Below are 27,455 nucleotides of genomic sequence, written 5' to 3'. Positions count from 1 at the left end.
GCAGATGAAAGATGGCACTTTTAGTTGGTAGGAACAGGGTACTAGTTAGCAACATATTGAAACTGTATAAAGCAGTAAGTTAAAAAAAAATTAGAAATCTGGGACCTACAGACAAGGGTGGAACCATACTTTAAACTGTAAGTTTAAAAAAAGTTAAAAAGGAGGTGCACCTGGATGGTTCAGTCAGTTAGGCGTCTGACTTCGGCTCAGGTCGTGATGTCGTGGTTCATGGGTTCGATCTCACGTCAGGCTCTGTGCTGACAGCTCGGAGCCTGGAGCCTGCTTGGGATTCTGTGTCTCCCTCTCTCTCCACCCCTCCTTCCACTTGCACTCTATCTCTCAAAAATGAATAAATTAAAAAAAATTTTTTTAAGTTAAAAAGGAGCCAAGTTGTGATGAAAAGAGCTGTTTGAAACATTATTTTTTTTTGAATTTTTGTCCTATCTTGTATCAAATTTTCAAAGTAGAGGAAAAAGTAATTGACTTAGTTTGGTAATTTTTAAAATAGAACAGTTTGTACTGATGAGATCATAATCCAAATGCTCCCTGATGCAGCTGTTGTCACTGGGGAGAAACCTCACCAACTGTTCATCATTTTTATTTTCTTACACCTATTAAGGTACCTTTCAAAAACAAGGCATTTAATAAGTGTTTGGTGAATGAGCGAGTGAATGAGTGACACATGAATAATTAACAACGTGCAAAGCAGTCACCTGGTGACGGCTCTTTATTCTCAAAGGAACAATCTTCATAGGCCCATGCTTGAAAATGCAATTTTTTAAGGGACAGAAAACGGCATGGCATCTTAGATTGTCTTAATCTTGGTTCTAGACCCCTGGCACAAATATGTCCCCAGTTCTGGTCTCTATCTGCATTCCTCTGACCTGGAATTCTCAGTCTTCTCGTGGCCTCTCTGGCTGGGCTGTGGGATTTGCACCACCAGCTCCAGGTCTGACACCCAGCTATAATTTGCCCCTCGTTTGTCAATAGATTAAAATATTAGATTGGCGTGGGGGGAAAACGTAGTTCATGTAAAGTCAATACCTCGTTCTACTCACATCATTCACTGTGGCATTTCTTCCCCTTGCTATAGAACTTGAGCTTACCGGTCTTTAACTTTCAGAACTCAACCTTTTTCCCTTTTATTATACAACCATTTCATGTTGGCTCTTTTCCCAGTGTGCTGGCACTTCCTCAGTCCTCCATGAAATGTTAAAGAGTAACAGATGTAACCCTGCAAAACGTCAACCAATTCAGCGAGTTCACTGTGAAGTAAGTCACACTCCTTGTAACTTTGAATACAGCTTCTTTAAAAACAATCTACTGTCTGTTTCCCGTTCTCTTTCTGGGTTCTCTGTCCTTATTTCTAGTCCATAGTGTGGTACTATATTGATACTCTACCAATCAGGCAAAAACTGGCTGCTTCTGATAGAAGTTCAACTCCCAAGTTGCTTAAGGAAAAAAAAAAGGAACTAGGTGTCCGAGGCTAACTGGGAGGTCCAGGGGTCCAGGGTTATGGATACAACTAGAACCGGGGACACATGTTGTCTTTATTCAGTAACATCTTCCATAGATAGAAGAGGCCACTGAAAGTGGCTTACATGGTCCTTACCACTCAGCATTCCAAAGAGAGAGCCAGAGAGATTGAGTGCCCTGACTGGGGTCCCACCATGGGCCCAAGAGCCTGGGTCACAATGAGGAATAAAACATTGCTGGATGGAGACTTCTATGTTCTTCACAACAAAGCCCAAAGTGAAATCGGCATCTGGCAGCCATTCTGGATAGTTCTAGGCTCCCACCCTCAAATATTACAAAAAATCTACTTTGAGAATCTGAATTACCTATACAGTTGAGCTTAAAACGAAATATACCTAGGAACAAGGTAGACTCTCCAATTAGTATAAAAACCAAAGTCTCAGGGTGAGAAACCACGCATTTCAGCTGTGCTTTTGAATAAACTCAATCAGGTGAATAAGCAAGGCTGAAACAATAGCCCTTTCTGAGCCAGAGTTTACACAATACAGTTCACAGCAAAGGTGATAAACTCTCCAGAGAGGAGGACTCTCCAGGACTTTTCCTCTGTGTTGGCCTTGGCTTGTCAAGGTATTCTCTGTAGTAACCTGACCTTGAGTTTTGCGCAGGCATCATTTACAAGAGTTAATTACCTTCCACCAGACAACGTTTACTCTATTGGCTATCTCCAAAGAAAAGAGCAGCACTGTACTGGAACCTTCCATTTAAGGAATCAAGTAGGGCATGGGTGCAGCCAACTAACACAGATTCGGTGCTCGGTCAGTTTTGCTAGAGGAGACAACGATGTCAGTGTAGTTCTTAATACTTGGCCATTTGCCTTAAATAGAGTGTTAGGTTCCCTATCTAAGTATTCTGCCCTTTGCCGGGAAGATGAGTTGACTGGATGACTAATTGTTTTTTTTTTCCCTTTGCCAACCACTGTATGTGATCCATTGTTATCATCGTTAAGCAACATCCAGTGGCTTTCTCTGGGAATGGCATACAAAGTTAGAAATACACGGGGAATACAGACTTCCCCTATGATGTCAGCTTTTATTTTAGTTTAAACATTTTGATAGGATGTCCCAAGTAAGCCAGACATCTTGTTTACAATGAGGCAGTATTGCAGAGTGTGGGCAAGAGGACAATGCGCTTCTGGTCCAAGTTACCACTATGCAATCACGTCAAGTTTCACGTTACATCTGATACGACCACACATGACCAGCTTTTCCACCCCGAGAGAATCTGCAGATTGAATGTGGCTGAAAAGGGAGTTTGAAAGGATAGCTTTTCAGTACATTACCACGGATGTCAGGATTTGAGAATGGATGTTATTTTGTGTAATGAATGATTATTAATCATTTATATCATAACAACATTTGTTAAAGATTAATACTTCTCTTGTGATTTCCTTGCAAATTTTTCTACTCCCTGTAGCAAATAAGGTAGTGAATGCAGAGACCTTGCCTTTATATAAAAAGTGAATTGGGTTATTAGAGAACATTCTCTGAAAAAAGCAGCCAGTCAACCAGCCAATAAGCAGTAGTGGCTCTAGAATTTCCAAAAAGAGGATTTAAAAGTGGTCACTTATCTGGAGGGGACAACGAGAGGACTTGTCTCGAAGGTGCATTTGTGTAACAAGTACACCACCTTTACTCTGATGATATATCTTGGGGAGTGCTATGGAAAGTGTTATGGAAAGGCAAGAGATCCTTGATACCTTGGCATTACCACTCTGTGTAAACTTGACAACCCTAAATAAATACAGTGCAGAGAAAGGTTTTATCTCAATTGACCAAATTCCTGGCTCAGATCTCACCTAGATATGAATCTAACAATGTCACCATTCAGGTATTCGAGTTAAGCAAAACCAGGAATAAATCTCTGTAATCGTTTGACCTAAGTATTATTGTTCACATTCCCCTCTCCTTCCCCCTACATCCATCCTGGTGTAAAGCACTATCCCATACCCTCGCCAGAGCCACAGAGCAAGTTCGTGGGGCCTAGTTTATTAATTCTGTAAACACCATGATATGTCAGGGTCAAGGCCATTTACACAATCCCGAATGAGAAAAGCCTAGAGAATACCATTCATCTGTTTTACATGTGAAGGAAACTCAGAAGCCTTCATTTTTCATCTCCCTGCCAGTTGGCTTCCCTGTGAGAAGAGTACCCTCTGGTGCTCAGTTAAGGTTCTAGCCTTCAAACTAAGGAAAAGAAAACCTTTACAACTTGACCAATATAGACAGCTTTATGTGATAGGACTGGCTGTCCTTAAAATAGCACTTTTCCATTAAAAACTGTGTTGTTAGTTTTGTGTTAGACTTTCCCCCTTTGCTCTAATAGAGTATAAAACTAAGCAGGAACTTGGTAGTCCACACAGAAGGATCGACCCAGGCAGTAGCCGAAAAGGTAAGACGTGCATTTATTGCCCCCTCATCAGCAACGATTTGAGAAGTCGAACAATTCTTCAGAGAAAGAAGATAGCAATTCTTCACTTTTTACAAAATTTTTTCAAATGTTTATTTTTTTTGAGACAGAGAAAGACAGCGTGAGTCGGGGAGGGGCAGAGAGAGGGAGACACAGAATCTGAAGCAGGCTCCAGGCTCTAAGCTGTCAGCACACAGCCCGACTCGGGGCTCAAACCCACGAACCGTGACATCATGACCTGAGCCGGTCAGGCACTTAACTGACTAAGCAACCCCGGAGCCCCAACAATTCTTCATTTTTGACTGCACAGTCCTTGATAATTTCTATATATGTAAGAAAGAATGATTCACCCTTCCAATGACATTTTTTTCATAAATCATTTATTTGTTACAGGTGGTTATTTGCTTTGGGGATTTTTTTTTTTCTTGTATCAAGGATTTCCAAGCTGGTGAAGATCTTATAGAGGCTTTTTCCGTAGAGATGAGTAATAAAAACCCTCAGAGTTTCCAGACAGGGATACTAGTATGAAATGTGGGTGATAAAACTGAACATGAGCCTATTGTTCCAACCAGTTAAGTCTGCATTGGGTTGCCTCATCCTTTTAAGAAGATCAAACTGATGAAATGAGGAGAGAAAAGGAAGTAGTTGTTGTGGTTTACGGCTTCCAAAATATTTGCATTCATCCTGTCTTGATATATAGAGTAATGTCTGCCTTGGTTCTCCTCTGTTTCCCCCTTCTCTTTCTCTTCTTTTTTGGGGGAGGTCATGGAGCTAGTGTGTACCATGGTTAGAGCTAGGAAACACAGCTTTATTTTTATTTTATTATTTATTTATTTATTTATTTATTTATTTATTTATTTATTTTATTTGAAAGAGAGAAGGGGGGAGAGATGGAGAGAGAAAGAGAGAGACTCTTAGGCTCTAAGCTCAGTGTGGAGCCAGACGCAGGGCTTGATCTCATGACCCTGGGGTCATGACCTGAGCCGAAATCGAGAGTTGGACGCTCAATGGACTGAGCCACCCAGGCTCCCCGGAAATACTGCTTTAGAACAGAGAAAGCGCACCAGTAGCATTCACGTCTACGGATCTGCATTATCTGTTCGGAACAGTGTAAGTCTACACTGTGCTTTGTGAGATATACATAGAGGGGTCTACATTTTAAAAATTATGCCAAAATTGAGATTCCATTTTCCCTAAAAGTCTTGATTTGCAGCTCCTCCTGAAAGGTTTTCCAGAGAAAAAAGATTTTCAGGTGCCTGTTAGAAAGGTTCTCCACAAGTCCATTAACTACCCGTTCCAGGAGGCCTTTGAATTTACAGCACTGGATTTAGGGCCATTCTTCATTGGATAACCTTCTGCTAATAGACAGACTACACAGCGCTGATGTTGAACTTCAGAGGGGTTCTATCCAAAACCCTATCAGCTCCAATCTTGCTTACCTACTTTGCTCCTTCAAACTATGAAATTAAATTTTATTTTGTCCCTTCCCACTCTTTTTATTCCACAGTAGCCCAGTAGAACAATGTTTGTAGCTCAGAGATGCTGCGCCTTGTAACATCTCCACCCACTTTTCCTCACAGTGATTCCAACATGGGAGAATCTGGGTCACAGGTATAGACGTACTGTGACTACTCAGAAGGGAGATACCGAAGTTCCCACCTAGGACCTTAAATGTCCCACAGAGCAGCTTAGCATTAGAAAAAAGCGTCCCTTTCTCTCATTGGATGAGGCCCTGCATAGAGGCTCATGTCCTGGGAACTGGAGCAGTTCAGACTTCAGTCCTCACTCATCCTCCCAACCGGGCTCCCTTGTGCAATGAACAAACAGAACAACTGTTCCTAAATGTCCTGGTACCAATTAACCTTGTTTATCATGACTTGCCCAAAGCATCTTTTGTTCAGGTTGTTTTCCTCACTCTCTGGAAGGCTGCCAGTCTTACCTTCTTTAGGCAGGTAGAACATCCTTGCCCTTTCCCCTGACCGAATACAATTCTTTAATTTTTCACTCTTTCTGTTAACCACATCTCCGTATTTTCGGACTTCTTCGGTTCATTTTAGCCTTTAACTTTTCTGAACTCCTGTGACATTTGTGCTTAGTATTGTAGGTCAACTGAGCACTTATAGTTTCGTATGCTTATTTTGTCTTCTCTGCCAATGTGATGTATCTTCAAGAAGATTCTGACCTAGAATCATTCTCATTGTGATAAGCACGCCGTAGCAGTTCAGTAAATATTTCATACTGAATTGAATGGATTTCCAAACAAGTATATAGCTCTGGCACTTAAAAGAGCATCTGGGGACTTCTGCTTTGAACATGATGGATTGAACAGGGATTAGGGTTGCCAGATAAAATCCAAGAAGACCCATTAAATTTGAATTTCAGGCATACTTATACTATAACTATGGGTCATACATATACTAAACAAGTACTTGCTGTTGATTTGACATTCAGATTTAACTGAGAGTCTTGTTTTATTAAATCTGGCAGCCCTTCCAGGGGTCGGTTTATCCTCCTCCCTTAACAGAAAAAGAAAAAATACACATACGAAACAATGGGTTTTCAGGCATTGGCAAACAGAAGCAGTGCAAGAGAATGATCCCTGGAAGAAGTGAAGAAATGAGACATCTTTCTGCTCCATCTTATTTTCTGGGGAACGTTTCCAGGATGCAACACAGAAAGCGGGAACTCAAACAGACCCTGGCAGTCTCCCAAGATGAGAAGACAGAGTTGAGAATTTGGGGAGACCAAGATGGCCAAAATTCACAGGGCAGAGCACCAGATAGGAGACTGCTGAACACTCCCCTTGATTCTTCAGTTACTGATCAGTGCATGTGTGTGAGGGAACTACCCACAGTTAGGGGAATAAAACCACTCGAGAGGAGTGGGGGGAACAACTTAGCTCACGTAGCGCTTAGTACATGCTGTCAACAGGCAGAGCGGGGAAATTGTCAAATTGAGTAAAAAAGCAAGACGAATTATTTGCTACCAATGGGAAGCCCACTTCGAATATAAAATAAATACATTAAAATATCTGGAAACGAATATACCATTCTGACATGAATCAAAGAAAGCTGAAGTGGATATATAAATATCAAATGAAGTCGACTTCAGAGCAAAAAATATTTATCCCAGATAAAAAGGGTCATTTCATAATCATGAAGGGAAAAATCATCAATTGGGCAAGAGAATCCTAAATGTTTATACACCTAAACATAAAGCCTCAGAATACATGAAACAAAATGTGACAGAACTGGAGGAAAATGTAGAATTATGGCTGAAGATTTTGACACTTCTCTGATAATAATAGCTGAAGAAATAGGCTGAAAATCTGGAGTGAAATACAAGAGTTGAATACCACTATCAACCAACTTTACCTAATTGATATTGACAGAACACTCCTCCCAACAGCTACAGAGAACACATTCTTTTAAGTGAACCCTAAACATTGACCAAGATAGGCCATATTATGTCACTAAGAAAAGAATCAATAAATTTAAAATAACTCAAATTAAAAAAATTCTCTAACCACAATGGAATTAAGTTAAAATAAATAATAAAAAGATATCTAGAAAAGTCTCCAAATATTTGGAAACTAAGTGACACAGATCTAAAGCAAAACAAAACAAATGCATAAATCATAGAAGAAATCACAGGGAAATGAGAAAGTATTTTGAACAAAATGACTGAGAATTAAACTATAATATATCAAAATTTGTGGGATACAGCTAAAGCAATGGGAAAGGGGAAACATATATGTTTATCTTAGAAAAATCAATGACCTAAGCTTCTACCTTAAGACACACGAAAAAGAAAAGCAAATTGAAACCAAAGTTAGCAGAAGGAAATAATAAAGGCAAGAGCAGAAATCAATGAAGCAGAAAGCAGAAAAGCAATATAGAGAATCAATGAAACCTGAAGCTTGTTTTTTCAGATCAATAAAATTGATAAACTTCTAGTCAGATTGTCCTGGAAAAAAGAAAAGATACAAATTACCAATATCAGGATTGAGAGAGGTGACATTACTATAGATCATAATTAAAATAATAAGAAGAGAATATTTTTAACAACTTTATGCCTACAAATATAACAGATGAACAAACTCTTTGAATGATACAAACTAGGTATCCAGAACAGTTTTATGTCTAATACAGAAATTGAGAGAGTAGATCCTAAAAGTCCTCATTGCAAGAAAAAAAAATTGTAACTATTCATGGGGATGAATGTTAACCAAACTTATTGTGATGATCATTTAGCAATATATACAAATATCAAATCATTATGTTGTACACCTGAAACTAATATAATGCTATATGCCAGCTATACCTCAATAAGAAAAAAAGAAATTGAACTTGTGGAGTAAAAATTTTCCACTAAGAAAATTCCAGGGAGACATAGTTTTATTGGTGAATTCTTTCAAATTTTAGTAAGAAATAGGGGACACCTGCGTGGCTCAGTTGGTTAAACATCCAACTTCAGCTCAGGTCATGATCTATGGTTCAAATTTAAGGAAGAAATAATACAAACTCTACATAATCTCTTCTAGAAAATTGAAGAGGAGGAAACACTTCTTAACCTATTCTGAGACCAGTATTACTTTAATAACGAAATAAAACACAGACATTATAAGAAAAGAAAGTTATGGACCAATATCTCATAAAAATAGAGCTGAAAATCCTTGTAAAATAATAGCAAATTAAATCTGGCAATATATACAAAGGAATATACCTCACAACAAAATGGAGTTTATTCCAAGAATCTGAGACTAGTTTAACATTTGAAAATCAATGTAATTCGTCAGATTACCAGACTAAACAAGAAAAAAAATATATGGCCATATCAACAGATGCAAAAAAAAAACCCTCTATTTCCACATTCATTCATGATAAAAATTATCAAAAGAAAAAAACAAAAACAAAAAAAAAAAAACAAGGAATAGAAGTGAACTCCTTAACCTTATACCCTTAATATATTAAAGGGTATATTTGAAAAACTTACAGTTAATGTACTTAATGGTAAGAGACTGAATGCCTTCCTCCAAAGATCAAGAACAAGTCAAAGATGTCTTCTCTCATCACTCCTATTTGACAATGCACTGGAAGAACTAGATAAGGTAATAAGACAAGAAAAAGAAATAAAGGACATACGGATTACAAAGGGGAAAAAAACAGTCTTTATTCACAGATAATGTGATTGTGTATGCTGACAATTCCAAAGAATCTACAAAAACATTCTGTAACTAATAGAGGAGTTTAGCAAGGTCACAGGATACACTGTCAGTATACAAAAATTAGTTGCAATGAACAACTGGAATTTGAAATTTTAAAAGCCATAAAAAGTAATTTGATATAAATCTAACAAAAACTGTTTAGGATTTTTATACAAAACATTAATGAAAAAAACCAAATAAGACTTATGTAAATGGAAAGATATACCACACTTTTTAATACTCCTTTCTTTCTTTCATTTCCTTCAATATGACCACAGTAAAAACCATACCAGTCATTCTTGAAGACTGAGGAGGGAGGAGGAGGTATGCAACAAAGACAGAACGTAATTTGATATAAATCATTAGCCATGTCATTAGATTGCACCAGCAGAGATTTTATACTGAGCCCCTTCATTCTTTGCAAGTTTTGTGCCATGTTTTCTTCTCTCTCCCACTCTCTCCTCCTCTTAAGCTCCCTTTGTATCTTTTTCTTTTCCTTCCTTTCTTCTTTTCTCTGCTATCGGCTCCACATTCCCAGTTTCTATTTGTCTTTAAATAGAGCATATTTAGCTGTCTTTTTCACTTTTTCTTACTATCCCAAGCAGCTTAACCAAATTCTTTTCCTAAGCAAAGATAGTCCTCTCCCTAAAATATTTGAGAGAGAGATGGAAAGATAACCTCCTCTACCCTCTTCAACTTGGTGTTTAGACAGAATTGATGTACATCAAATCATCATATAAACTTTATATAACCATTTATAAACCTATAAATGTGAGATATTATTATAACTATCAAGGGTAGTGACAACCTTAGTGAGAATGAAGTGCCTGGACAAGGCAAGTCTTCTGAAAAAGCCCTCCTCAGGACCGACGAAGATAAAGGGGCACTCCTTCAGCCCTCTGTCAGTTCAGTAAATATTTCTTAAATAGCTGCTCTATGCCAGGCACTGTAATACAAAGAAAAATTACATTTAGGTCTGATGCTCTAAATATTCAATTCTGAGAAAGACCAACACATGAAAAATACATTAAATGGAATAGGGCAGTTAAGGGTTATTTAACTGACCAGAAGCATAGAATTTTTTTGGACAAGTCTATACTTCAAATATCCTAGCCTTCTGTTGGACCTCATTTTCTAATTTGTGACTCAGCAGAAACAGTCACCTTATGTACAATAGAAACAAGATGTTATAGAGCCACATAATTTGCTAAACGATTTGGAACTCTGTTGGCAATGTGGCCACCATCCTGACACACCCAGGACTTTTAAATGCATGGCTAACTGTCCATATGTTCCCAGGGAAAGCTGGAAAATCAGAGAATATGCCTCACCTTTAATTAATAGCCTTTACAATGAGCCTCTCTATTTTGGAACTTGTGTTTAGATCCTTCAACTAACTTCCTCAATAGGTTTCTGAGAAATTTATTACTTTTCTTGTACGAGCAGGTAAGATTTTTAGCAAAGACAAATGGTCACAAATGTTTCTGGAGCCAGAGAGTCCTAAGTTTGACTCCAGAACCCGCACCTTACCATCTGATTACCGTTGACCAGGTCCTTGAGCCTCATTAAGCCTAATTTCTTTGTCAATTGGAAATAAGAATGATACTTAATACTATGGGGCATTTGACAATTGGGTAAATTATGCATGTAAATCTCAGCACTTTGTCTTGCATGCAGTTATAGCTGAAAAAGTCCTATTATTATTGGAAAGAATGTTGTCCTTTATAAATTGTAATGCTCCTGAGATGGCAGTAGAGGGAGCACAGTCATTGGAAACTGGACTTGAGCAAACTAAGAAGGTAGGTATTTAAAGTCTTTTGTATGAGAGACATTGTCCCTATTCTGATGGAGCTTGAGGAAACTGCATACAGATGAGCTGGTAAGATACACACCAGACTGCCTTGTCCCAGTTATCTTTGCTGTACCACTCATTTGAAGACTCAGTATGTCCTTCTGTATGCCCATGTGCCCTCTCTCCAACATCAAACTCTAACTCACACTGGTTTTCTAGGACACGTTAGAGAAGCTTGGGCAGGACAGGGAAGGTGCTTCCACAAAAATGAAAACCAACAAATGTTTTATTCTTTGTACAAAAATTGGGAGAAGGTGGATCTGGGTTATAACTTGCAGCAGGGACAGTGATAACCCCTTCTCTTCTCTTGCTAACTCCTAAACAAGCAGCTCTACTTAGACATAGTAGAAAAAGCAGTCAAGAAGAACTGGCTGAATTCTCTCTGACTCTGATACACGCATGTGAACCTGCCCACCTCACCTGATCTCTCTTCATCTCCATTTGAAACCCCATCTATACAGTAGGAGAGAAGGGAAGGAGGAGGCTTAACCTAATAACTTTCGAAGTTCCTCACAACTTGGTTATTATTATTCTATTAATAGTAGCTATTGTTGAGTGTTTTCTCTCATCTCATTCCTTCTATTAGATCTTTGAATCTTCCCAGCAATTCCATGTGGGATATAATATCCCCATTTTTACAGAGAGTTTCGGGCTCAGAGACATTAGGTAGCTGATCTGACTTTGTACAGCTCGGAAGTGGCACAATCAGAACTAGAATCTATTTTTCTGCAAGTGTATAATCTGATATCTCCCTGTTAAGATGGGGCAAGAAAAAAATTAGAAGTGGGGCTTCTAAGTAGGACAATTGAGGCATCAATTATATGGGGGAGTGGAATCTGTGGTGGCCTTTGAGTTTGGTAAACTAGGGATTTCACTTTAGGGTGCTTTTGTTTGGTTTTCTTTCTCTTCCCCGGCTCTCTGGGAATGATGAAGCCAGGGTAGATGTAGGGCCAAAATACTGTGACGTGGCTATTTAGACTTGATTCTAAGAAAGAAGTAGACATCAAGAATCTGTTCTCAGAAGCCTGGCTCAGTTCATGAAACAGGAAGGCAAACAGAGGTTTAAGGCAGATGCTTTAACCAAGAAATAAAGCGTTCATTTGGGCAGATTCCCTCATAATATACTACTGGGTAAACTGACGATGGTAGATAGGATATGGTGGGCAGAGGAGAGGTTTCAAAAATGTTGTCTTGTGGACTCCCGGGCGTAGGTCCTAAGACTTTTTTTTTTTTTAAGGAAATCTGAAAATAAAACTTTTTATAACAATAATGTTTTACTTTTTCACTCTGTTGACATTGGCACTGATGGTACCAAAGCAATGGTGGGTAATGCCAGTGCCTTAGCATGAACCAAGGCAGTGATGCCGTATTATTCTAGAAGTCATTGTACTCTTTAGCACCAAACACTTAAAAATGTTTAAATACCAGTTTGACTTAATAATGTTCTCAGTAAAGTGGGAAAATTAATTTTATTAAATTTTAAATTAATGTCTCCTTAATATTCTGTCATAGAATGAGAAGTACACATGTTAAGGCATGATGATCGTCTCAAGGCAAAGCACTTGTGTGATTGTCATAGAACATCATTTCTACTTGGAAGAATGACTTGACAAGTGGTTGTTCAAACTAGGGTATTTGGAACACATTATCCTGAAAATGAACAAAGTGTGACCGTCATTTCAGGGAAAACAATTGGCAATGTCTGTTTCCAATAATAAAATTAGAGTTCTCAAGCAAAAACTAGAATTTGGAAAACTTGTATCCTTGCTATGAACCTTACAACTTCCCAATACTTAAAAATACCTTTCCAGGGGCACCTGGGTGGCTCAGTCGGTTGAGCATCCGACTTCAGCTCAGGTCACGATCCCACAGTTTACGGGTTCGGAGCCTGTAACCTGCTTTGGATTCTGTGTTCCCTCTCTCTCTCTCTCTGCCCTTCCCCTACTTGTGCATGCACAGGCGCGTGCTTTCTCTCTCTCCCTCAAAAATAAATACTTTTCTAATGAGATCAGTGGTGGTATTAGCTAATATGATTTTGATTTGTATGATGAAGTGTGTCAGCATTTACAGGATGTGTAATTTAGTGGACTCATGTTTTCCAAATAACTAATGTGTGATATTACAAAATCATGTGTGAGTAAAGTTCTATTTGAACTAGAAGATATATTAACAGATTTTCACGTAACAGTATATGTAAAGTTGGTTGATAGAGTTTCACATCCCACAGTGCAACCAATCCTTAAAAAATTACCACTTGTTGAGTTTTGTGGCATCAAAGAAGGATATCCACCTTATCTGAAAAGGCTATTAAAATGCTGTTCCTTTTCCAATTACATAACTGTGCGAGTCCAGTTTTTCTTCAAATACATCAACCAAAACAATATCTTGCAAAAGATAAAATGCAAAAGCAGATATAAGAATCCAGCTGTCTTTTCTCAAGCCATACATTACAGATTTTCAAAATGTAAATCAATGCCACTCATTCTCACTAATTTTTGAAAGATTTTATTTTTTTTAAATATTTTTAAATGCTTATTTTATTTTGAGAGAGAGAGAGACAGAACAAGCAGGGGAAAGGCTGACGGGGGGGACAGAGGATCCGAAGCAGGCTCCGAGCTGACAGCAGTGAGCCAGATGTAGGGCTCGAACTCATGAACTGTGAAATCATGACCTGAGTTGAAGTCAGATGCTCAATGACTGAACCACCCAGGGATCCCTTAAAGATTTAATTTTAAGTAATCTCTACACCGAATATGGGGCTCAAACACACAACCCCGAGATCAACAAATTGCATGCTCCACTGACCGAGCCAGCCAGGTGCCCCCTCACTAATTTTTTTTTATATTGGAAATATACTTGTTTTTAATTTTAAAAACGTTTAACACAGGGGCCTGGGTGGCTCAGTCAGTTAAGAGTCTGACTCTTGTTTTCAGCTCAGGTCATGGTCTCATGGTTCATGGGATGGAGACACACATCTGGCTCTGCGCTGACTGCATAGAGCCTGTTTGGGATTCTCTCTCTCCCTCTTTCTCTGCCCTTCCCCCAATCTAAATAAATAAATAAATAAATAAATAAATAAATATTTAAAAAAGTTTAACACATAATAGGTTTATTTCCCACGAATAAACATTTTAATTTTGTTCTCAGGTTAAATTTTAATACAGTAAATAGGAATTTAATACATAATAATAACACCGAAATTCTTTGGAGTTGTCAACAATTTTAAGAGGATAAGTGTGTCATAAGATCAGTTTGAAAACTGCTGAGGGAGTCCTGGAGTGAGGTCCTTAAAAGGAAGAAGAGAACAAAGTCTGTTTTGTATAGCAGGCACTCAACAGTTGAATAAAGACACACAAAACCAGTATGACTAACAGTAAAAGGCAGGAAGTGAAAAGTGTTAAATGAGTGGTCTAGATCTGCGCTGTCCAATAGGGTAGCCGCTAGCCACATGAGGCTATCCAAATGGAGACTAGCACTTGAAGTGTGCCTTGTCCAAATGGAGATTTCCTGAAAATGTCAATTGCACACCAGACTTTGGAGATTTAGTATGAAATAAGGAATGCAAAGTATCTCATTAATATTTTTATATTGAAAAATGTTGATATTCTGTATTATTGGATTATTTACATGCTTGAAATTAATTTTGCCTGTTCCTTTTACCTTTTTCAATGTGGCTACTAGAAAATTTAAACACGTGGCTTGCATTTCATTTTTTTCTTGGAAAGTGCTAGTTTGTATGAGAAGTGTGATGAGAATTCAGAGCAAGGGAAAACGGCTGTGAGATGGAGTCAACAGTGAAATCTTTACCAGGGACAGGATCTTAAAAAAAATAAGAAAAAAAAAAAAAAAGGACAAACCAAAAAACAGACTCTCAACTATAGACAATAAGTTGATGGTTCCCAGAGGGGAGGTGGGTGCGGGGATGTGTGAATAGGTAAAGGGGTTGGAAGCACACTTACCTTGATGAGCACTGAGTAATATATGGACTCACCGAATTGCTTTATGGAACACCTGAAAGTAATATAACACTGTATGTTAATTACACTGGAATTAAAATTAAATGTTTAAAAATTTACACAAATTGGGGGAGGAAGCTGCCATTGAAAGGAGAATCAACGCTGAATCAATACAGAAATAGGAGAGGTTAATCTAGGGAGCAGAACAGACTAGTCTGCCTCAGATCTCAGGCTTCTGGGTAGGGAGTAGGGGGAGGAGGAGGGGGAGGGGAGTTTCCGGATAGGTTGGGACCAAACTGTACAGCACTTCGAGTACCAAGAATTTGGACTTTTTCCTAAAGGCAGTGACTGCTTCCCCAGAGCAAACCAGACTTTGCTCCTTCGCTTATTGGAATACCCTCAATTAGGCACTTTCTTCGGGTGCAGACAGAGTAGTAGAAGCTCCCAGAAACTGCCCAGGAAGCAAGCAGCCAAGACCAGGCCTACCTGATCAGAGTAGAGTGATGTAGAGAGTATGACTTTGGAGTTGACTGACTTTTTCTGTATGAGGGAGGGAGAGGGGCAGTGAATTTAAAGCACCTGATAATGTCACCTGGGAGAGGAGCATCTGGGGCAGTGCACATGTGTGATGGCTGGTCCAGGAGTGAGGAAGCAGGCCTTTTACTTTGGTGTATTGCTGTAGGCTCAGGCGTAAGCAAACCGAGTCATTCTTTCTGCCTTGTTCGGTCTATCTTCCTTTATTTCTGTCTTTATTTGCCTGAACGTTCATAGAACTCGTGTGTGCTGAGGGTTACCATCTAGCCTGGAGAAGATGAAATAAAAAGACCACCAAGGAGGGAATGGAACCCCTGGCCTCTTATCCAGGCTCAGAAGCTAACTCATTGAATAACTCCTGTCACCTCTCTGGGCCTCAGTCTCTCCAGATATGAAAGAGGTGTTAGAATCAGATGAGACCAAAGCTCCCTCCAGCTCTGTGATTCTAGAATAGGCCCATGTCACAAAGGGAGAAAAGCATACCACGGTGACCAGGAACAGGGCTACCTGGCAAGTGGGAAGGAGAATCCTGGACTAGTGACGGCGGGCATGAGTGGCCCACACAGGAGCTGGCCCAAACCTTTGGGTGAGGTTGTCTTCTTCCTAGTGAGCAGACCCTGCTGGAATTGGAGCACAGTGAAGTCTAGGAGTTTGATATTTCGGTCCTGGCACCCCTTCCATCCCAGGGGCTGGCTCACCAGGGTGAGTGTGGAGCCTCAAAGGAGGAAGCCAGGAAGCCAGGAATTTAGCTCCAGAGAAGTCTGCAGGGGTCTCAGATGTATGGGACCCCCCTGAGGAAAATGATTGCGCGTAACTCCACCTACTCACTCACCTCCCGACACCCTCAGACCACCTGCAGTCGCAGGAATGATGGCGGGCAGGGGAGGGGTGGGGGGGGGGGGAGATAAAGAGAAGGCGCCCTACAGAGGGGCTCCAGCTTGATTGTTTCTGTTCTTTAGCATTTCTAGAATAGAGAGTGGGTGGGAACCGACTCAAGTAAAGTCCCAGAGACTCTACCACTGACGCACAGGAAAGCCTCAAGTGGGAGGAGAAATGCAAATCCCCTACTGACAATGGCGTCAGCGGCTTTGTCCTGGGGACTGTGAGGGGCGATTCTGACTTTGGACTTTGGCACCGCCTGGGGCCTGGGCTGAGAGAGCCAGGTAAGTAGGCAGATCGCACCTTGGAGTTGCTTCTCCGGAGGAGCGCGGGTCAGGAAATGCTTATGCAGAATGCCGCCGGGGCTGTGCACTTGGTGGTGTGACAGTTCACTTCACTTTAACTGGTGTGAGGATGGGTTCTTCTGAACAGCGTCCGACTCCACGAGGCAAAGATGCGCTCCCGCGCAGGTCTGTGCGCGAGACTCGGGAGCTCAGCCCGCACATCTGCACGGCGGGAGGGACCGTGGTGGCTGATGCGGAGGTGTGTCCTCGCGGAGTGCTGAAAGTGAGCCCCCCTTCTCTTTCTTAACCAGCTTCTCTGAGCTATAATGTCTGACATTAGACTGAGTACACGGGTTTCAGAGAAAAGTCTGGAGCTAGGCTGGCCAGTGGCTGTGGCTTTGATGAGAGGGGGTATTTTCGGACATGTCATCTCCTTTGCAAGCTATGTGTCACGGAGCCAGCGTGGCACTATTAGCCCCCAGACAGCGCGACAAAATGCCCCTTTATCTAGGGCCAGACATTCAAGAGAATCGAGAGGCGCTCAGTTTTCAAAAGAAATGTTCTATAGTTTTCTTGTGATGGGAGACTTAGCGCTTAGAGAGTGAAAGCAAAGGAGGGGAGAATGAGTAAAGGCATTTCTAGAGGCTGCAACAGAGAAGAGGGTCCTCGGACCACACACCTTATCCTTCCCTTCTTCAGCCCTTCAGGTTCAGCTGAACCCTTAAGTTCAGCTCTCAGGAAGGTGGACCCGGGTCCTAGGAGTAATTTTTCTGACTTTGGGGTCAGTTCAGTCCAGTTAATTCTTAGTTAGAAAACAGATTGTAATGGCATTTTCAGCTCCTGTGCTCTCACCATTAACTAGAATAAAACAGGGATGTAGCAGGACAATGGCACTGTGGCATGGGACCAAACATCCCAGTTTTGTGTGGTGTGTGTATATATGCCCAGCATCTGCAAAGACAACCTCAGATCCGTCCTTAGGAGCTGTGCATCTTAGGCAGGGGTCATTTTGCCTACTTGTTCCTCAGATGTTTGTCATTTTTAAAGTTGGGGTCAAACTTACTATCCACCTTCCCTATTCATGACAAAATCAGGATTGCCATTCACTCTGCATTTAACAAGCACTTACTGAGCCCCCACAACGTGCCTACAATTGTGCGTGTAAAGGTCTTCAAGACACAAAGTGATATGAAAATAAAACATTATTTCTTTTGCCAGTTTCTTTTAGAAAAACATTCTTCTATACATTTAGATCAGGGAATCTGAATTTGAATTGTTCCATTTGAAACCTGAGGAATATGTGTATGAAATACATGAAATTTATTATTGTGACCTTCGGTGAGCAAAAGGAAAACTTACCTACAAGATAGGCCGAAATATTATGGTGGTTAATCATGTAAAAGTTTTGTTCCTTGATCTAAAATTGCCGATAAAACAATCAGAACTTTTGACTTTGGAGCAAGTAAAGTACTATAACTTCAAGACGTCATATTAATCTCCCTGAGTTAGGAAATGTCTAAAGCTTCTAAACTGGCCAGCGTAGGATAACAAAGGGAAACATACTTTTGTTTTGTGACGGGCTGCCACATACATCTCAAGTGTGGTTTCTTCCTCCTTAAACAACCTGAGGGTTTAACCACTGTCAGTGGTACATCAGAGGTGAATTAAAAGTAGACCTTAAAAGCTCTGCCCATTCATAGTGTATCATCAAACAGAGAAATATAAATATGCATTGGTTCACAGATATTTTGAACTGGAAGAATTAGAGCCCATGAAAATGCATACATGAAGCTCTTCATAAAAGCTAAGACCAAATTTGATCAGAAGTCTGGGAATAGGAAGCTGACTCTGGAAGCCAGACAAATCTGAAATAAAAGAAAAAGGACTGGGCAGCTCGACACGCAGGAAGCTTTTATTGGGTACTCCTCATGTAGAAAGCCCTAAGAAGGTCTTTGAAGGTGCAGTTAAGTATGTTATTTGCCTCAGGCTGCTCAAAGTCAAGAGTGCAGAGGGATCAAGTGAGCTTGCTGAGAACACAGATTTGCAGGACAGAATGGGGGTAAGGTGAGGAGTGTTGACAGGGAATGAAATCTTTCTGGAGAAAGTTCTGGAGTTCCTGTTAGAGCAAAGCAGGACATGGTTTGGGAAAAGAGAAAGAATCATGTTCCGTGCATTAGGGATGACTTGGGAAAAAGCTGAGAATTGCTTTTATCTTTGGATTGAAAGCATTTTCTCTTTACTGTTTTCTTAAATAAGGTGACTATGAAAGAAAATTTTTTCACCGGTTACTTAACTAATGGACAACATCGTCTTTGTCTGAAATCTAAGGGGAAAAAAACACATGTACCACAGTTACTAACATTTGTAAACTTTAATTTTACCCTTCATTTATAGCATGTCTCAGTGGAATCAAGTCCAACAATTAGAAATCAAATTTTTGGAGCAAGTAGATCAATTCTACGATGACAACTTTCCTATGGAAATTCGACATCTGTTGGCTCAGTGGATTGAAAATCAAGACTGGTAGGACCAAACATTATTGTATTTTCCCTAGAGGTTGATATACAAATGCCTTATGCTCTATCCATGTGGATTTACTCTATGATCTTTTTTTGACTGAGTAGATGCATATTTTTCATCAAGGATTTGGAAAGCTTCCTCTGAGGAAGAAAATCATCATCTTTTCTGGTTTCATCTGTTGTAGATGAAAATTTAATGCTTCTAGTGCATTGGGTTTTTTGGTAAGCCCAATCCCAGTAATTCCTAACTATTAAACGGCCAAGGAATAAAACTATTGTTTACATCAATTTTCAACACAGACTCAATGTAAATAATTGTTTTTTATTATGTTTTACAATCATTCTTTAAAGCTCTGTTTACCTTGTACAGTTATTTTTTTTTTTTTGCTTTGAATAGTTCTCTTTTTTATTGTGAGAAAATATACATGACATTTACCATTTTAACCATTTGTAGGTATACAATTTTGTGGCATTCGGTATACTTATGTGGCTGTACAACAATCACCACCATCCATCTCCAGAACTTTTTCATCTTCCCTAACTGAAACTCTGTCCTCATTAAACAACTACTCTTCATTCTCTGTAGCCCAGACTTATCAACCACCATTCTATTTTCTGTCTCTCTGAATATACTACTCTAGGTACTTTATGTAAGTGTAATTGCACAATATTTGTCCTTTCGTGGCTGATGTATGTCATGTCACATGTTTTTTCAAGGTTCATTCATGTAGCATATATCAGAATTTCCTTCTCTTTTTAAGGCTGAATAACATTCTATTGTATATATAAGCCACATTTTGTTGGGTTATTCATCTGTCAACCAACATTTGAGTCGTTTCTACCTTTTGGCTATTGTGGCTAAAGCTGATGCAAACACTGATGTACAAATATCCGTTCAAATTCCTGCTTTCAATTCTTTTGGGTATCTACCCAGAAGCGGAATTGCTGTATATAATTTATGCTTATGTTTTGAAAAATCTCCATCCTGTTTTCCATTTCCACCAGCAATGTGCAAGGGCCCCAGTTTCTCCACATCCCCACCAACACTTGTTATTTTGGGTTTCCAATAATAGCCATCCATTTAATAGGTATGAAATGGTAGCTCACATTTTGATTTGCATCTCCCAATGATTAGTGACGTTGAGTATACTTGGATGTGTAAAATTTAAGTTTTAAAAGCTTTTAAATGCTTATCACTGTGGAATACATTTATCTCTCTTTAAAACTAGTATGGTAAAGAAGTAGACATTTTACTGGACGTTGTTTCCTGCTGACTAATAACACTTTTGTTTTTTAGGGAGGCGGCTTCCAACAATGAAACCATGGCAACAATTCTTCTTCAAAACTTGTTAATACAACTGGATGAACAGTTAGGTCGCGTTTCCAAAGAGAAAAATCTGCTCTTGATACACAATCTAAAAAGAATTAGGAAAGTCCTCCAGGTGAGAATGCATTCTACTTTTTCAAAAATATTTGGATTTCTGTGTCTTAAATTCAGCTAAAAAAAAATATATGTACCCTTATAATATTATTTTCAATTCAGATTTAAGAGGGAAAATTTGAATTCTCTTACCATTTTACATTTTAACTAACGTGTGTTTTTCATGAAATTCTGAATCTGAAATACACTATAAGTGGGAGGGTGTGTGTGATTCGCATGTGACTATTTACTAGTTATGTTCAAATTTGACACTCCCCGGAACAAGGATTTGAAAGACAATAGGTTCATGGCTCTCCCCCAGTCCTCCCTTGCCTTTCTCTCTTATGTAACAATTTAGTTAGTATTGTTCTCATTTATAGATAGAGGTATCGTGGTTGTATGTATCTTTTCAGATTTGGTTCAAATCTCACCTCCTCCAAAAGCATTCCTTGGTACTCTCTAACCCCTATCTCTGGCTTTCTAGCCTCTAGCTCTCCAAAGGCTCACCCAGGCAAATATGTGTTTGTCTTCTCCCCAAAACTGTGGAGTTTAGTATTCACCTTTGAATTCCCAGTGCCCATCACAAGACTGGATATATAGCAGGTGTGTACTATTTGTTGATTAAAGGTATGAATGAATGAAGGGAGTGAAACAGGGATCTAAAGAATTAAAGGCAGGCTAATAGTGAGTTAAACCCAGAGGTGCTAACACACATAACAAACTCTTAATGTGAACTGCTGTAATATTTCCTGAGTGTCTATACAATGTATTAAACAACATGAAAAATGCATGTGCCGTTTTTCAGTGAGGCATTCTTAAAATCCCAAAGTTCCGATGAATACGTTTTTAGAAAATTTCATCTAGGCTATAAGAAAAATGTGCTGGAAGTTATTAACGCTTGTAGGAAGGGCATATACATTGTTTTTCCTATTGTTTGGATTGCACTGAGCCAATTTTGCCCTTGTAATGCCCTACAAATTTGCAAGACACTCGACCTAGGTAGGAAAATAGCTTGTTGCCAACAAAACAGGATTTGCCACAGCATAAAGCAAACAATCTCTTACAGAGATAAGACAGTTAACCTTGGCTTCATTAGCTTAGTGCTGTAATCAATAAGCCTAAAACAGAGGTGGGCATACCATTACCCACAAGTCAAATGTGGTCACTGCTTCTTTGGAGAGCCCATGACTAAGAATGGTTGTTACATTTTTAAGTGGTTGACAAAGAATTAAAAATATTAATAAGTTTGTGACATGGAAATTCTGTGAAATTCAAATTTTTATATTTTAGTGGAAATAGCCATGCTCATTCATTTACATATCGACTATGGCTGCTTTTGCACTGCAGTGGCACTGTTGAGCAGTTGTGACAGAGTGACCCCTAAAGCCTAAAATCAAAATGTGTATGTGTAGTGTGTGTGTGTGTGTGTGTGTGTGTGTGTGTGTATCGATAACATTTATCTGGTCTAGAAGCAAAGGTCCTACAGGTCACTTTGCTAGAGGGACATAGATGGATAAAATGGTTGAGGCATGGTCTTTGGAAATTCTGAAATTTGAAATTCTCAAAATGTGACCTTGGGCAATCACTTAATCTTTCTGAATTCTCACATCTTTTCATGTAAATGAGTATGATCTTTATTTACTTTTTGGGATTGTAAAGAATATGGGAGTTTTTATTCTGGCAAAATAAATAGGCTTCCAATAAAGGATTTTTGTTGTTGGTAGAAAAAGAACAGGATTTTCTTAGCATAAATGAAGAGTAAATTTAAAGGCCATCTTTTTTGGAGGGTGGAGATAAGATTTCGAGGGAATTCAAGAACCTGCAATAACTCCCGTTCACATTTCGACTCAAGCACAAACTCTTCTGCGTATGTCACTGGCCTTCCAGCATCTTCTCTCTGTAGACCCTTCCCAACAAACTGCTCCAAGCTCCTCAACATTCCTGTCTCAGAAGAATAAATCTTCTCCTTGTTCCTAAACACACCAAACTCACTCTCAAAAGACTCAGAGCCTTCGCTCATGACTATACCATGGCCAGGAATGCAAAACCATCCCTCTTACTGCAGCCCAGTTTCCAGTGGTTCCTGGAGGACCTATGGATGTCCCAGTGCACCAAGGAAATCTTCACCACCTTAGCCCTTATTCTCATCCTTCATGGAGCACAGGTGGCAAGATAACCAGCATCTCTTCTGTGCTGGATGTGTCTAAGCAGGTCACAAGCTCTTTGAAGTAAAAGCCTGACCTCCTTTTTTGGCCTCTCTTCTCCCTCTGGTACCCACTGTGGTTCTACTACAAACTAGGAACTCAAAAAACAGTTGGGTTGGTTAAGATATTTTGAATTGACAAAACACTTGCTCTTTCCTTCCTTTTACAAGTGATACTTATTGGGTATTTGCATTAATTCAGAATACAGTAAAAAATAGCAATAAAGAACATTGTCAACTATGGTTGTAGACTTAAACCTGCATTTAATGTTTCTTTCTAATGTATCACATTCCCACTATGGTTTCTTTTTTGTTTTTGTTTTTGACAAGTCTTTTTGAGAGAACAATATCCCCTGCTTCCCCAAGAATTAAAAGAGAAAAAAACCTCCTATCAAAACACTGTTGACACTGTGCTTATCTGGTTTGAACATTTTCATCCTCTGATATTTCAAATACAATCCGTTTAAACAATTATAGCAAAAAAGCACAGATGATACAGTTCCAGGAGAATTAAACAAGTATAAGGCAGATTTATTTTAGTTCTTTACAGAGCAGCTGAGGTCTCCAGTTTCCATATTTTAATTTCCTCTGAGATGGGAAGCAGTTGAACACTGATGTCCAGCTCACCTTAGCCCCTTTAGCGGGAAAGCAGTTTCAGGTCAAGGCCAGGAGCAAGGACTGTCCCAGGTTGCATCTTGACTCTGTGACTTACTTGCTGCATGGCCCAGGGCAAGAAGTTTACACTCTCTGGCCTCAGTTTCCTCAGTAGTGTGAGCAGAATCACACTGGTACGGACCCCAGGGGTGTTAGAAGCATTAAAAAAATTGTAAAGAATGTGGTAAGGTCAGGATTTGCTAAAAACAAATACCTGCCTTAGATATTTCAAGAATGCTTCACCATGTTCTTGGGCCTTTTTTTTTTTTTTTAGACTTTTTTTAGAGCAGTTTTGGGTTTACAGAAAAGTTGAGCAGAAAGTACATACTCCCTCTCTACCTGCCTCTCCCCATTTCCCCTATTATAACATCTTGGATTGGTGTAGTACACTTAGTACATTTGATGAACCTATTGTGATATGTTACTATTAACTTACGGTCCGAGATTACGTGAGGGTTTGCTTTTTATGTTGTCCAGTTCTATGGGTTTTGACAAATGCATAATGTCATGTATCCACCATTTCAGTTTTACTGTCCTAAAATCTCTGCTCTATTAGTTCATCCTTCCCTCCCTTATCCCAAACCCCTGGAAACCACTGATCTTTTTTTTAGAGTTATTTATTTATTTATTTATTTTGAGAGAAACGGAGACAGCATGAGCCTGGGAGGGGCAGAGAGAGAGGGAGAGAGAGAGAATCCCAAGCAGGCTCTGCACTGTCAGTACAGAGCCCGACACAGGGCTCAAACTCACGAAATCGTGAGATCATGACCTGAGCCAAAACTGAGAGTCAGACACTTAACCAACTGAGCCACCCAGGTGCCTCAACCACCGATCTTTTAAATTTTTCTCTAGTTATGCATTTTCCAGACTGTCATATAGTTGGAATCATACAGTATATAGACTCTTCAGATGGGCTTCTTTCACTTAGTAATGTGCTTTTAAGTTTCCTCCATGTCTCTCTGTAGTTTGATAGCTCATTTCTTTTTATTGCTGAATGATATTCCCTTGTATGGATATACTATAGTTTGTTGATCCAATTTTGGCGATTACAAATAAAACTGATATTAACATTCATGTGCAAATTTTTGTGTGGGCATGACTTCTCAACACATTTGGGTAAAGACCTAGAAGCTTGATTGCTGGATCTTTGTTCTTGGGCTGTCTCCCGCAGGGCTCTTTTCCTTATTCATCTCCCTCACTGTGTCTTTTTCTGGGACATTTATTTCTCACAGTTCTGGAGGCAAGGAAGTTTAAGGGGCCAGCAGATTCGGTGTCTGATTCAGCTTCCTGGTTCAGAGGCTGCTGTCTTTTCCCTGGGCCTCACATGGTGCAAGTGAGGAGGGAACTCTCTGGCTTTTTGTAATGTTTATTCATTTATTTTAAGAGAGAGAGAGAGAGAGAGCAAGTAGGGGGAGAAGCACAAAGAGGGAGACAGAGAACCCCAAGCAGGTTCCTTGCTGTCAGCGCTGAGGCTGATGCTTAACCAACGGAACCACCCAGGCACGCCTAGGTTTTCTTTTATAAAGGTGCTAATTCTATCATGAGGGCTCTGCCCTTATGAACTAATCACCTCCCAAAGGCTCCACCTCCTAACAGCCTCACATTAGGGGTTAGGAATTCAACATACGAATTTGGGAAGACACAAATAATCTACAACAACCTTCTGAGGCACCTGGGTGACTCAGTCAGTTGAGCATCCAACCTCAGCTCAGGTCATGATCTCACAGTTTGTGAGTTTGAGCCCCGCATGGAGCTCTGTACTACCAGCTCAGAGCCTGGAGCCTGCTTCGGATTCTGTGTCTCCCTCTCTTTCTGCCCTCCCCTGCTCACACTCTGTCTCTCTCTCCCTCTCAAAAATAAATAAACATGAAAAAAAAATGCAAGGTGCTTACAACAGTGCCTGACACATAGCTATAAAAACCTTCCTCTCTGTCTCCTTCAGAATGACATTTTAAAAAATTTAAATGGTGCATATTTGTTATAAAAAATTGAAGTAGTACAGGAAAAAATGCAAAAAAAAAATAGGAAATAATTCAAAATCCACTGCCTACATTTAACTATATTAATATTTGATGAGTGTCATTCCAGATGTCTATACATACATATGTGGATAAAAGGCCTGGTGGTTACCAGAATCTTGGAAGTCTCCTGTGCCCCCTCTGTAACTCCACTTTGCTCTCTCTCCATCCAGAGTAACCACTAAATCTAAATTTTGCACTTGTCAGTCTCTTCCTTTTTGTTATGGTTTTACCACATAGGTCAGCGTCCCTAAACAACATAATATATGTTTCCAAGTTACTGAACCTTACATAAATGTGATCAAGTGTATTTATTCTTCATAATTTTCCTTCTTCACTTAACATGGTTCCTAAGATCCATCCATGTTGATGTGTGTCACAGTAGTTTATTTGTTTTCATTGCTATGTAGTATTCCATTGTGTGAATATATCACAGTTTATCCATTTTACTATTGATGAGCATTTGGGTTTTTTCTATTCACTATTCACTCTTCACTATTTCAAACAATGTTGGTCTGAATATTCTTGTGTGTGCTCTTTGGTGCTTGAAATGTGCATGAAACTCTCTAGGATAGATAACTAGTAGTGGCATGGCTGAATCACAGAGTATACACATCTTTAATTGACCTATAATGCCAGAATTGTTTTCCAAAATGGTGATACTGGTTTACACTCTCCCAACAGAGTAAGAGTTCTGGCTCCATATCGTTGTACATACTTGTAGTGGTTATATACCACATATCAATCTGGTGGTGTATCCGTCTTATTTCTTCAGCTTATTTTTTTGTTCTTTTCTAACTTTTTATTCAAGTGCTTTATTTATGTTGAAACATTCTTTTTTTTTTCTTATAAATGAATTTAACTCTATACCTTTTTGAGAGGTACTTTTTATGTACTTTCATATATAGTGCTTTTACTGTTCATATTGAAATAGTTCATAATTTCAGTATGGACTTATAATTTCTAAATGAACTTAAAAAACCATCCCACTAAAAATATATAGAAATACTAGATAAAATATAACAGACTTTTTAAAAAAGCTTTTTAACATTTATTAATTTTTGAGAGACAGAGATAGAGCATGATTGGGGTGGGGACAGAGAGAGAGGGAGACACAGAATCTGAAGCAGGCTCCAGGCTCTGAGCTATCAGCACAGAGCCCAATGTGGGGCTTGAACCCACAAACTGTGAGTTCATGACCTGAGCTGAAGTTGGATGCTTAACTTACTGAGCCACCTAGTTGCCCCAAATATAACAGGCTTTTAATTGCATAGGCAAGCTTATCACATTAAAAGAAATTCTAGAATCAAAAAAAACATTTTAACTATAAAACATCGCTGTAAATAGGAACTACACTGGGTACTATAATACATTCTTGGATTCTTAAAATTCAGATTCCCAAGCATGCAGGACATCAGAAAGAGAAGTTCCCAAAAGTAGCAAGAGAGAACAAATATATTACCTACACAGAAATGAGAGATAACCTCAAAGCCCAATTTAAAACAGAAATGAAAGAAGAGTAGAATAATTTCTTCACAGAGCTGAAGTACAATACCCACCAACTTAAAATTCTATACCCAGCTAAGTTATTATACAAATTTAAAAGTTCACCATGCAGATACTACTAATGGAAATTAAACACAGATGTTAAGCATGCATGGTAAAATTTCAAAAGTACCACGACAACAAATGAAAATAGAGTGCAGAAGAAATTGAAGGAATAGAAAAATAAATATTTAGAATCTGTAAAAAAAAAAATTGAAAGCACAAAATGAAATATCAGAAAAAAATCCAAATAATGTCTGTTAAGTGTACAAAACTCATCAATTATTAGAGAAATTGTGAATTTTACAGGATTCATCTAAAAATATGAAATAACAAAAGATGATGAGATCAAATAGGTGTGCTGGGGCTGTTTTGTAGAGAAGTTTGGGGATCTTGACCAAGAGTCTTAGTCTTATTCTGAATGAAATGGGAATCCATTGGCA

General features: G+C 39.2%; 1 protein-coding gene and 1 long non-coding RNA gene across 14 annotated transcripts in view; one reads left to right on the top strand and one right to left on the bottom strand.

The window, feature by feature from the left end:
* LOC122226407 overlaps positions 1–15,899 on the bottom strand; it is a 29,384-nt gene extending 13,485 nt beyond the window's left edge. The window contains exons 1-5 of one of the 2 annotated variants that reach the window (XR_006205615.1): positions 15,536–15,899; positions 14,960–15,011; positions 9,957–10,094; positions 8,938–9,043; positions 4,314–4,557 (exon numbers count right to left, since the gene is read on the bottom strand). This is a non-coding gene — a long non-coding RNA (uncharacterized LOC122226407). Of the gene's footprint in view, positions 1–4,313; positions 4,558–8,937; positions 9,044–9,956; positions 10,095–14,959; positions 15,012–15,535 lie in introns of those variants that run through there. The other variant, XR_006205614.1, reaches the window with a different exon arrangement.
* STAT4 (signal transducer and activator of transcription 4) overlaps positions 1–27,455 on the top strand; it is a 114,195-nt gene that overhangs the window by 6,688 nt on the left and 80,052 nt on the right. For 5 of the 12 annotated variants that reach the window (XM_042949500.1, XM_042949491.1, XM_042949489.1 and 2 more), the window contains 2 exons: positions 19,048–19,176; positions 20,470–20,614. In XM_042949500.1, coding sequence (XP_042805434.1) covers positions 19,049–19,176; positions 20,470–20,614 — 273 coding nt within the window. In that variant the 5' untranslated portion in view covers position 19,048. The other 7 variants (XM_042949492.1, XM_042949494.1, XM_042949493.1 and 4 more) reach the window with 5 other exon arrangements.

Source organism: Panthera leo, chromosome C1 (genome assembly GCF_018350215.1).
Source record: "Panthera leo isolate Ple1 chromosome C1, P.leo_Ple1_pat1.1, whole genome shotgun sequence".
Classification (NCBI taxonomy): Eukaryota; Metazoa; Chordata; class Mammalia; order Carnivora; family Felidae; genus Panthera; species Panthera leo.
Note: the sequence above shows the minus strand (reverse complement) of the source record. Positions and strands in the feature narration are given on the sequence as shown.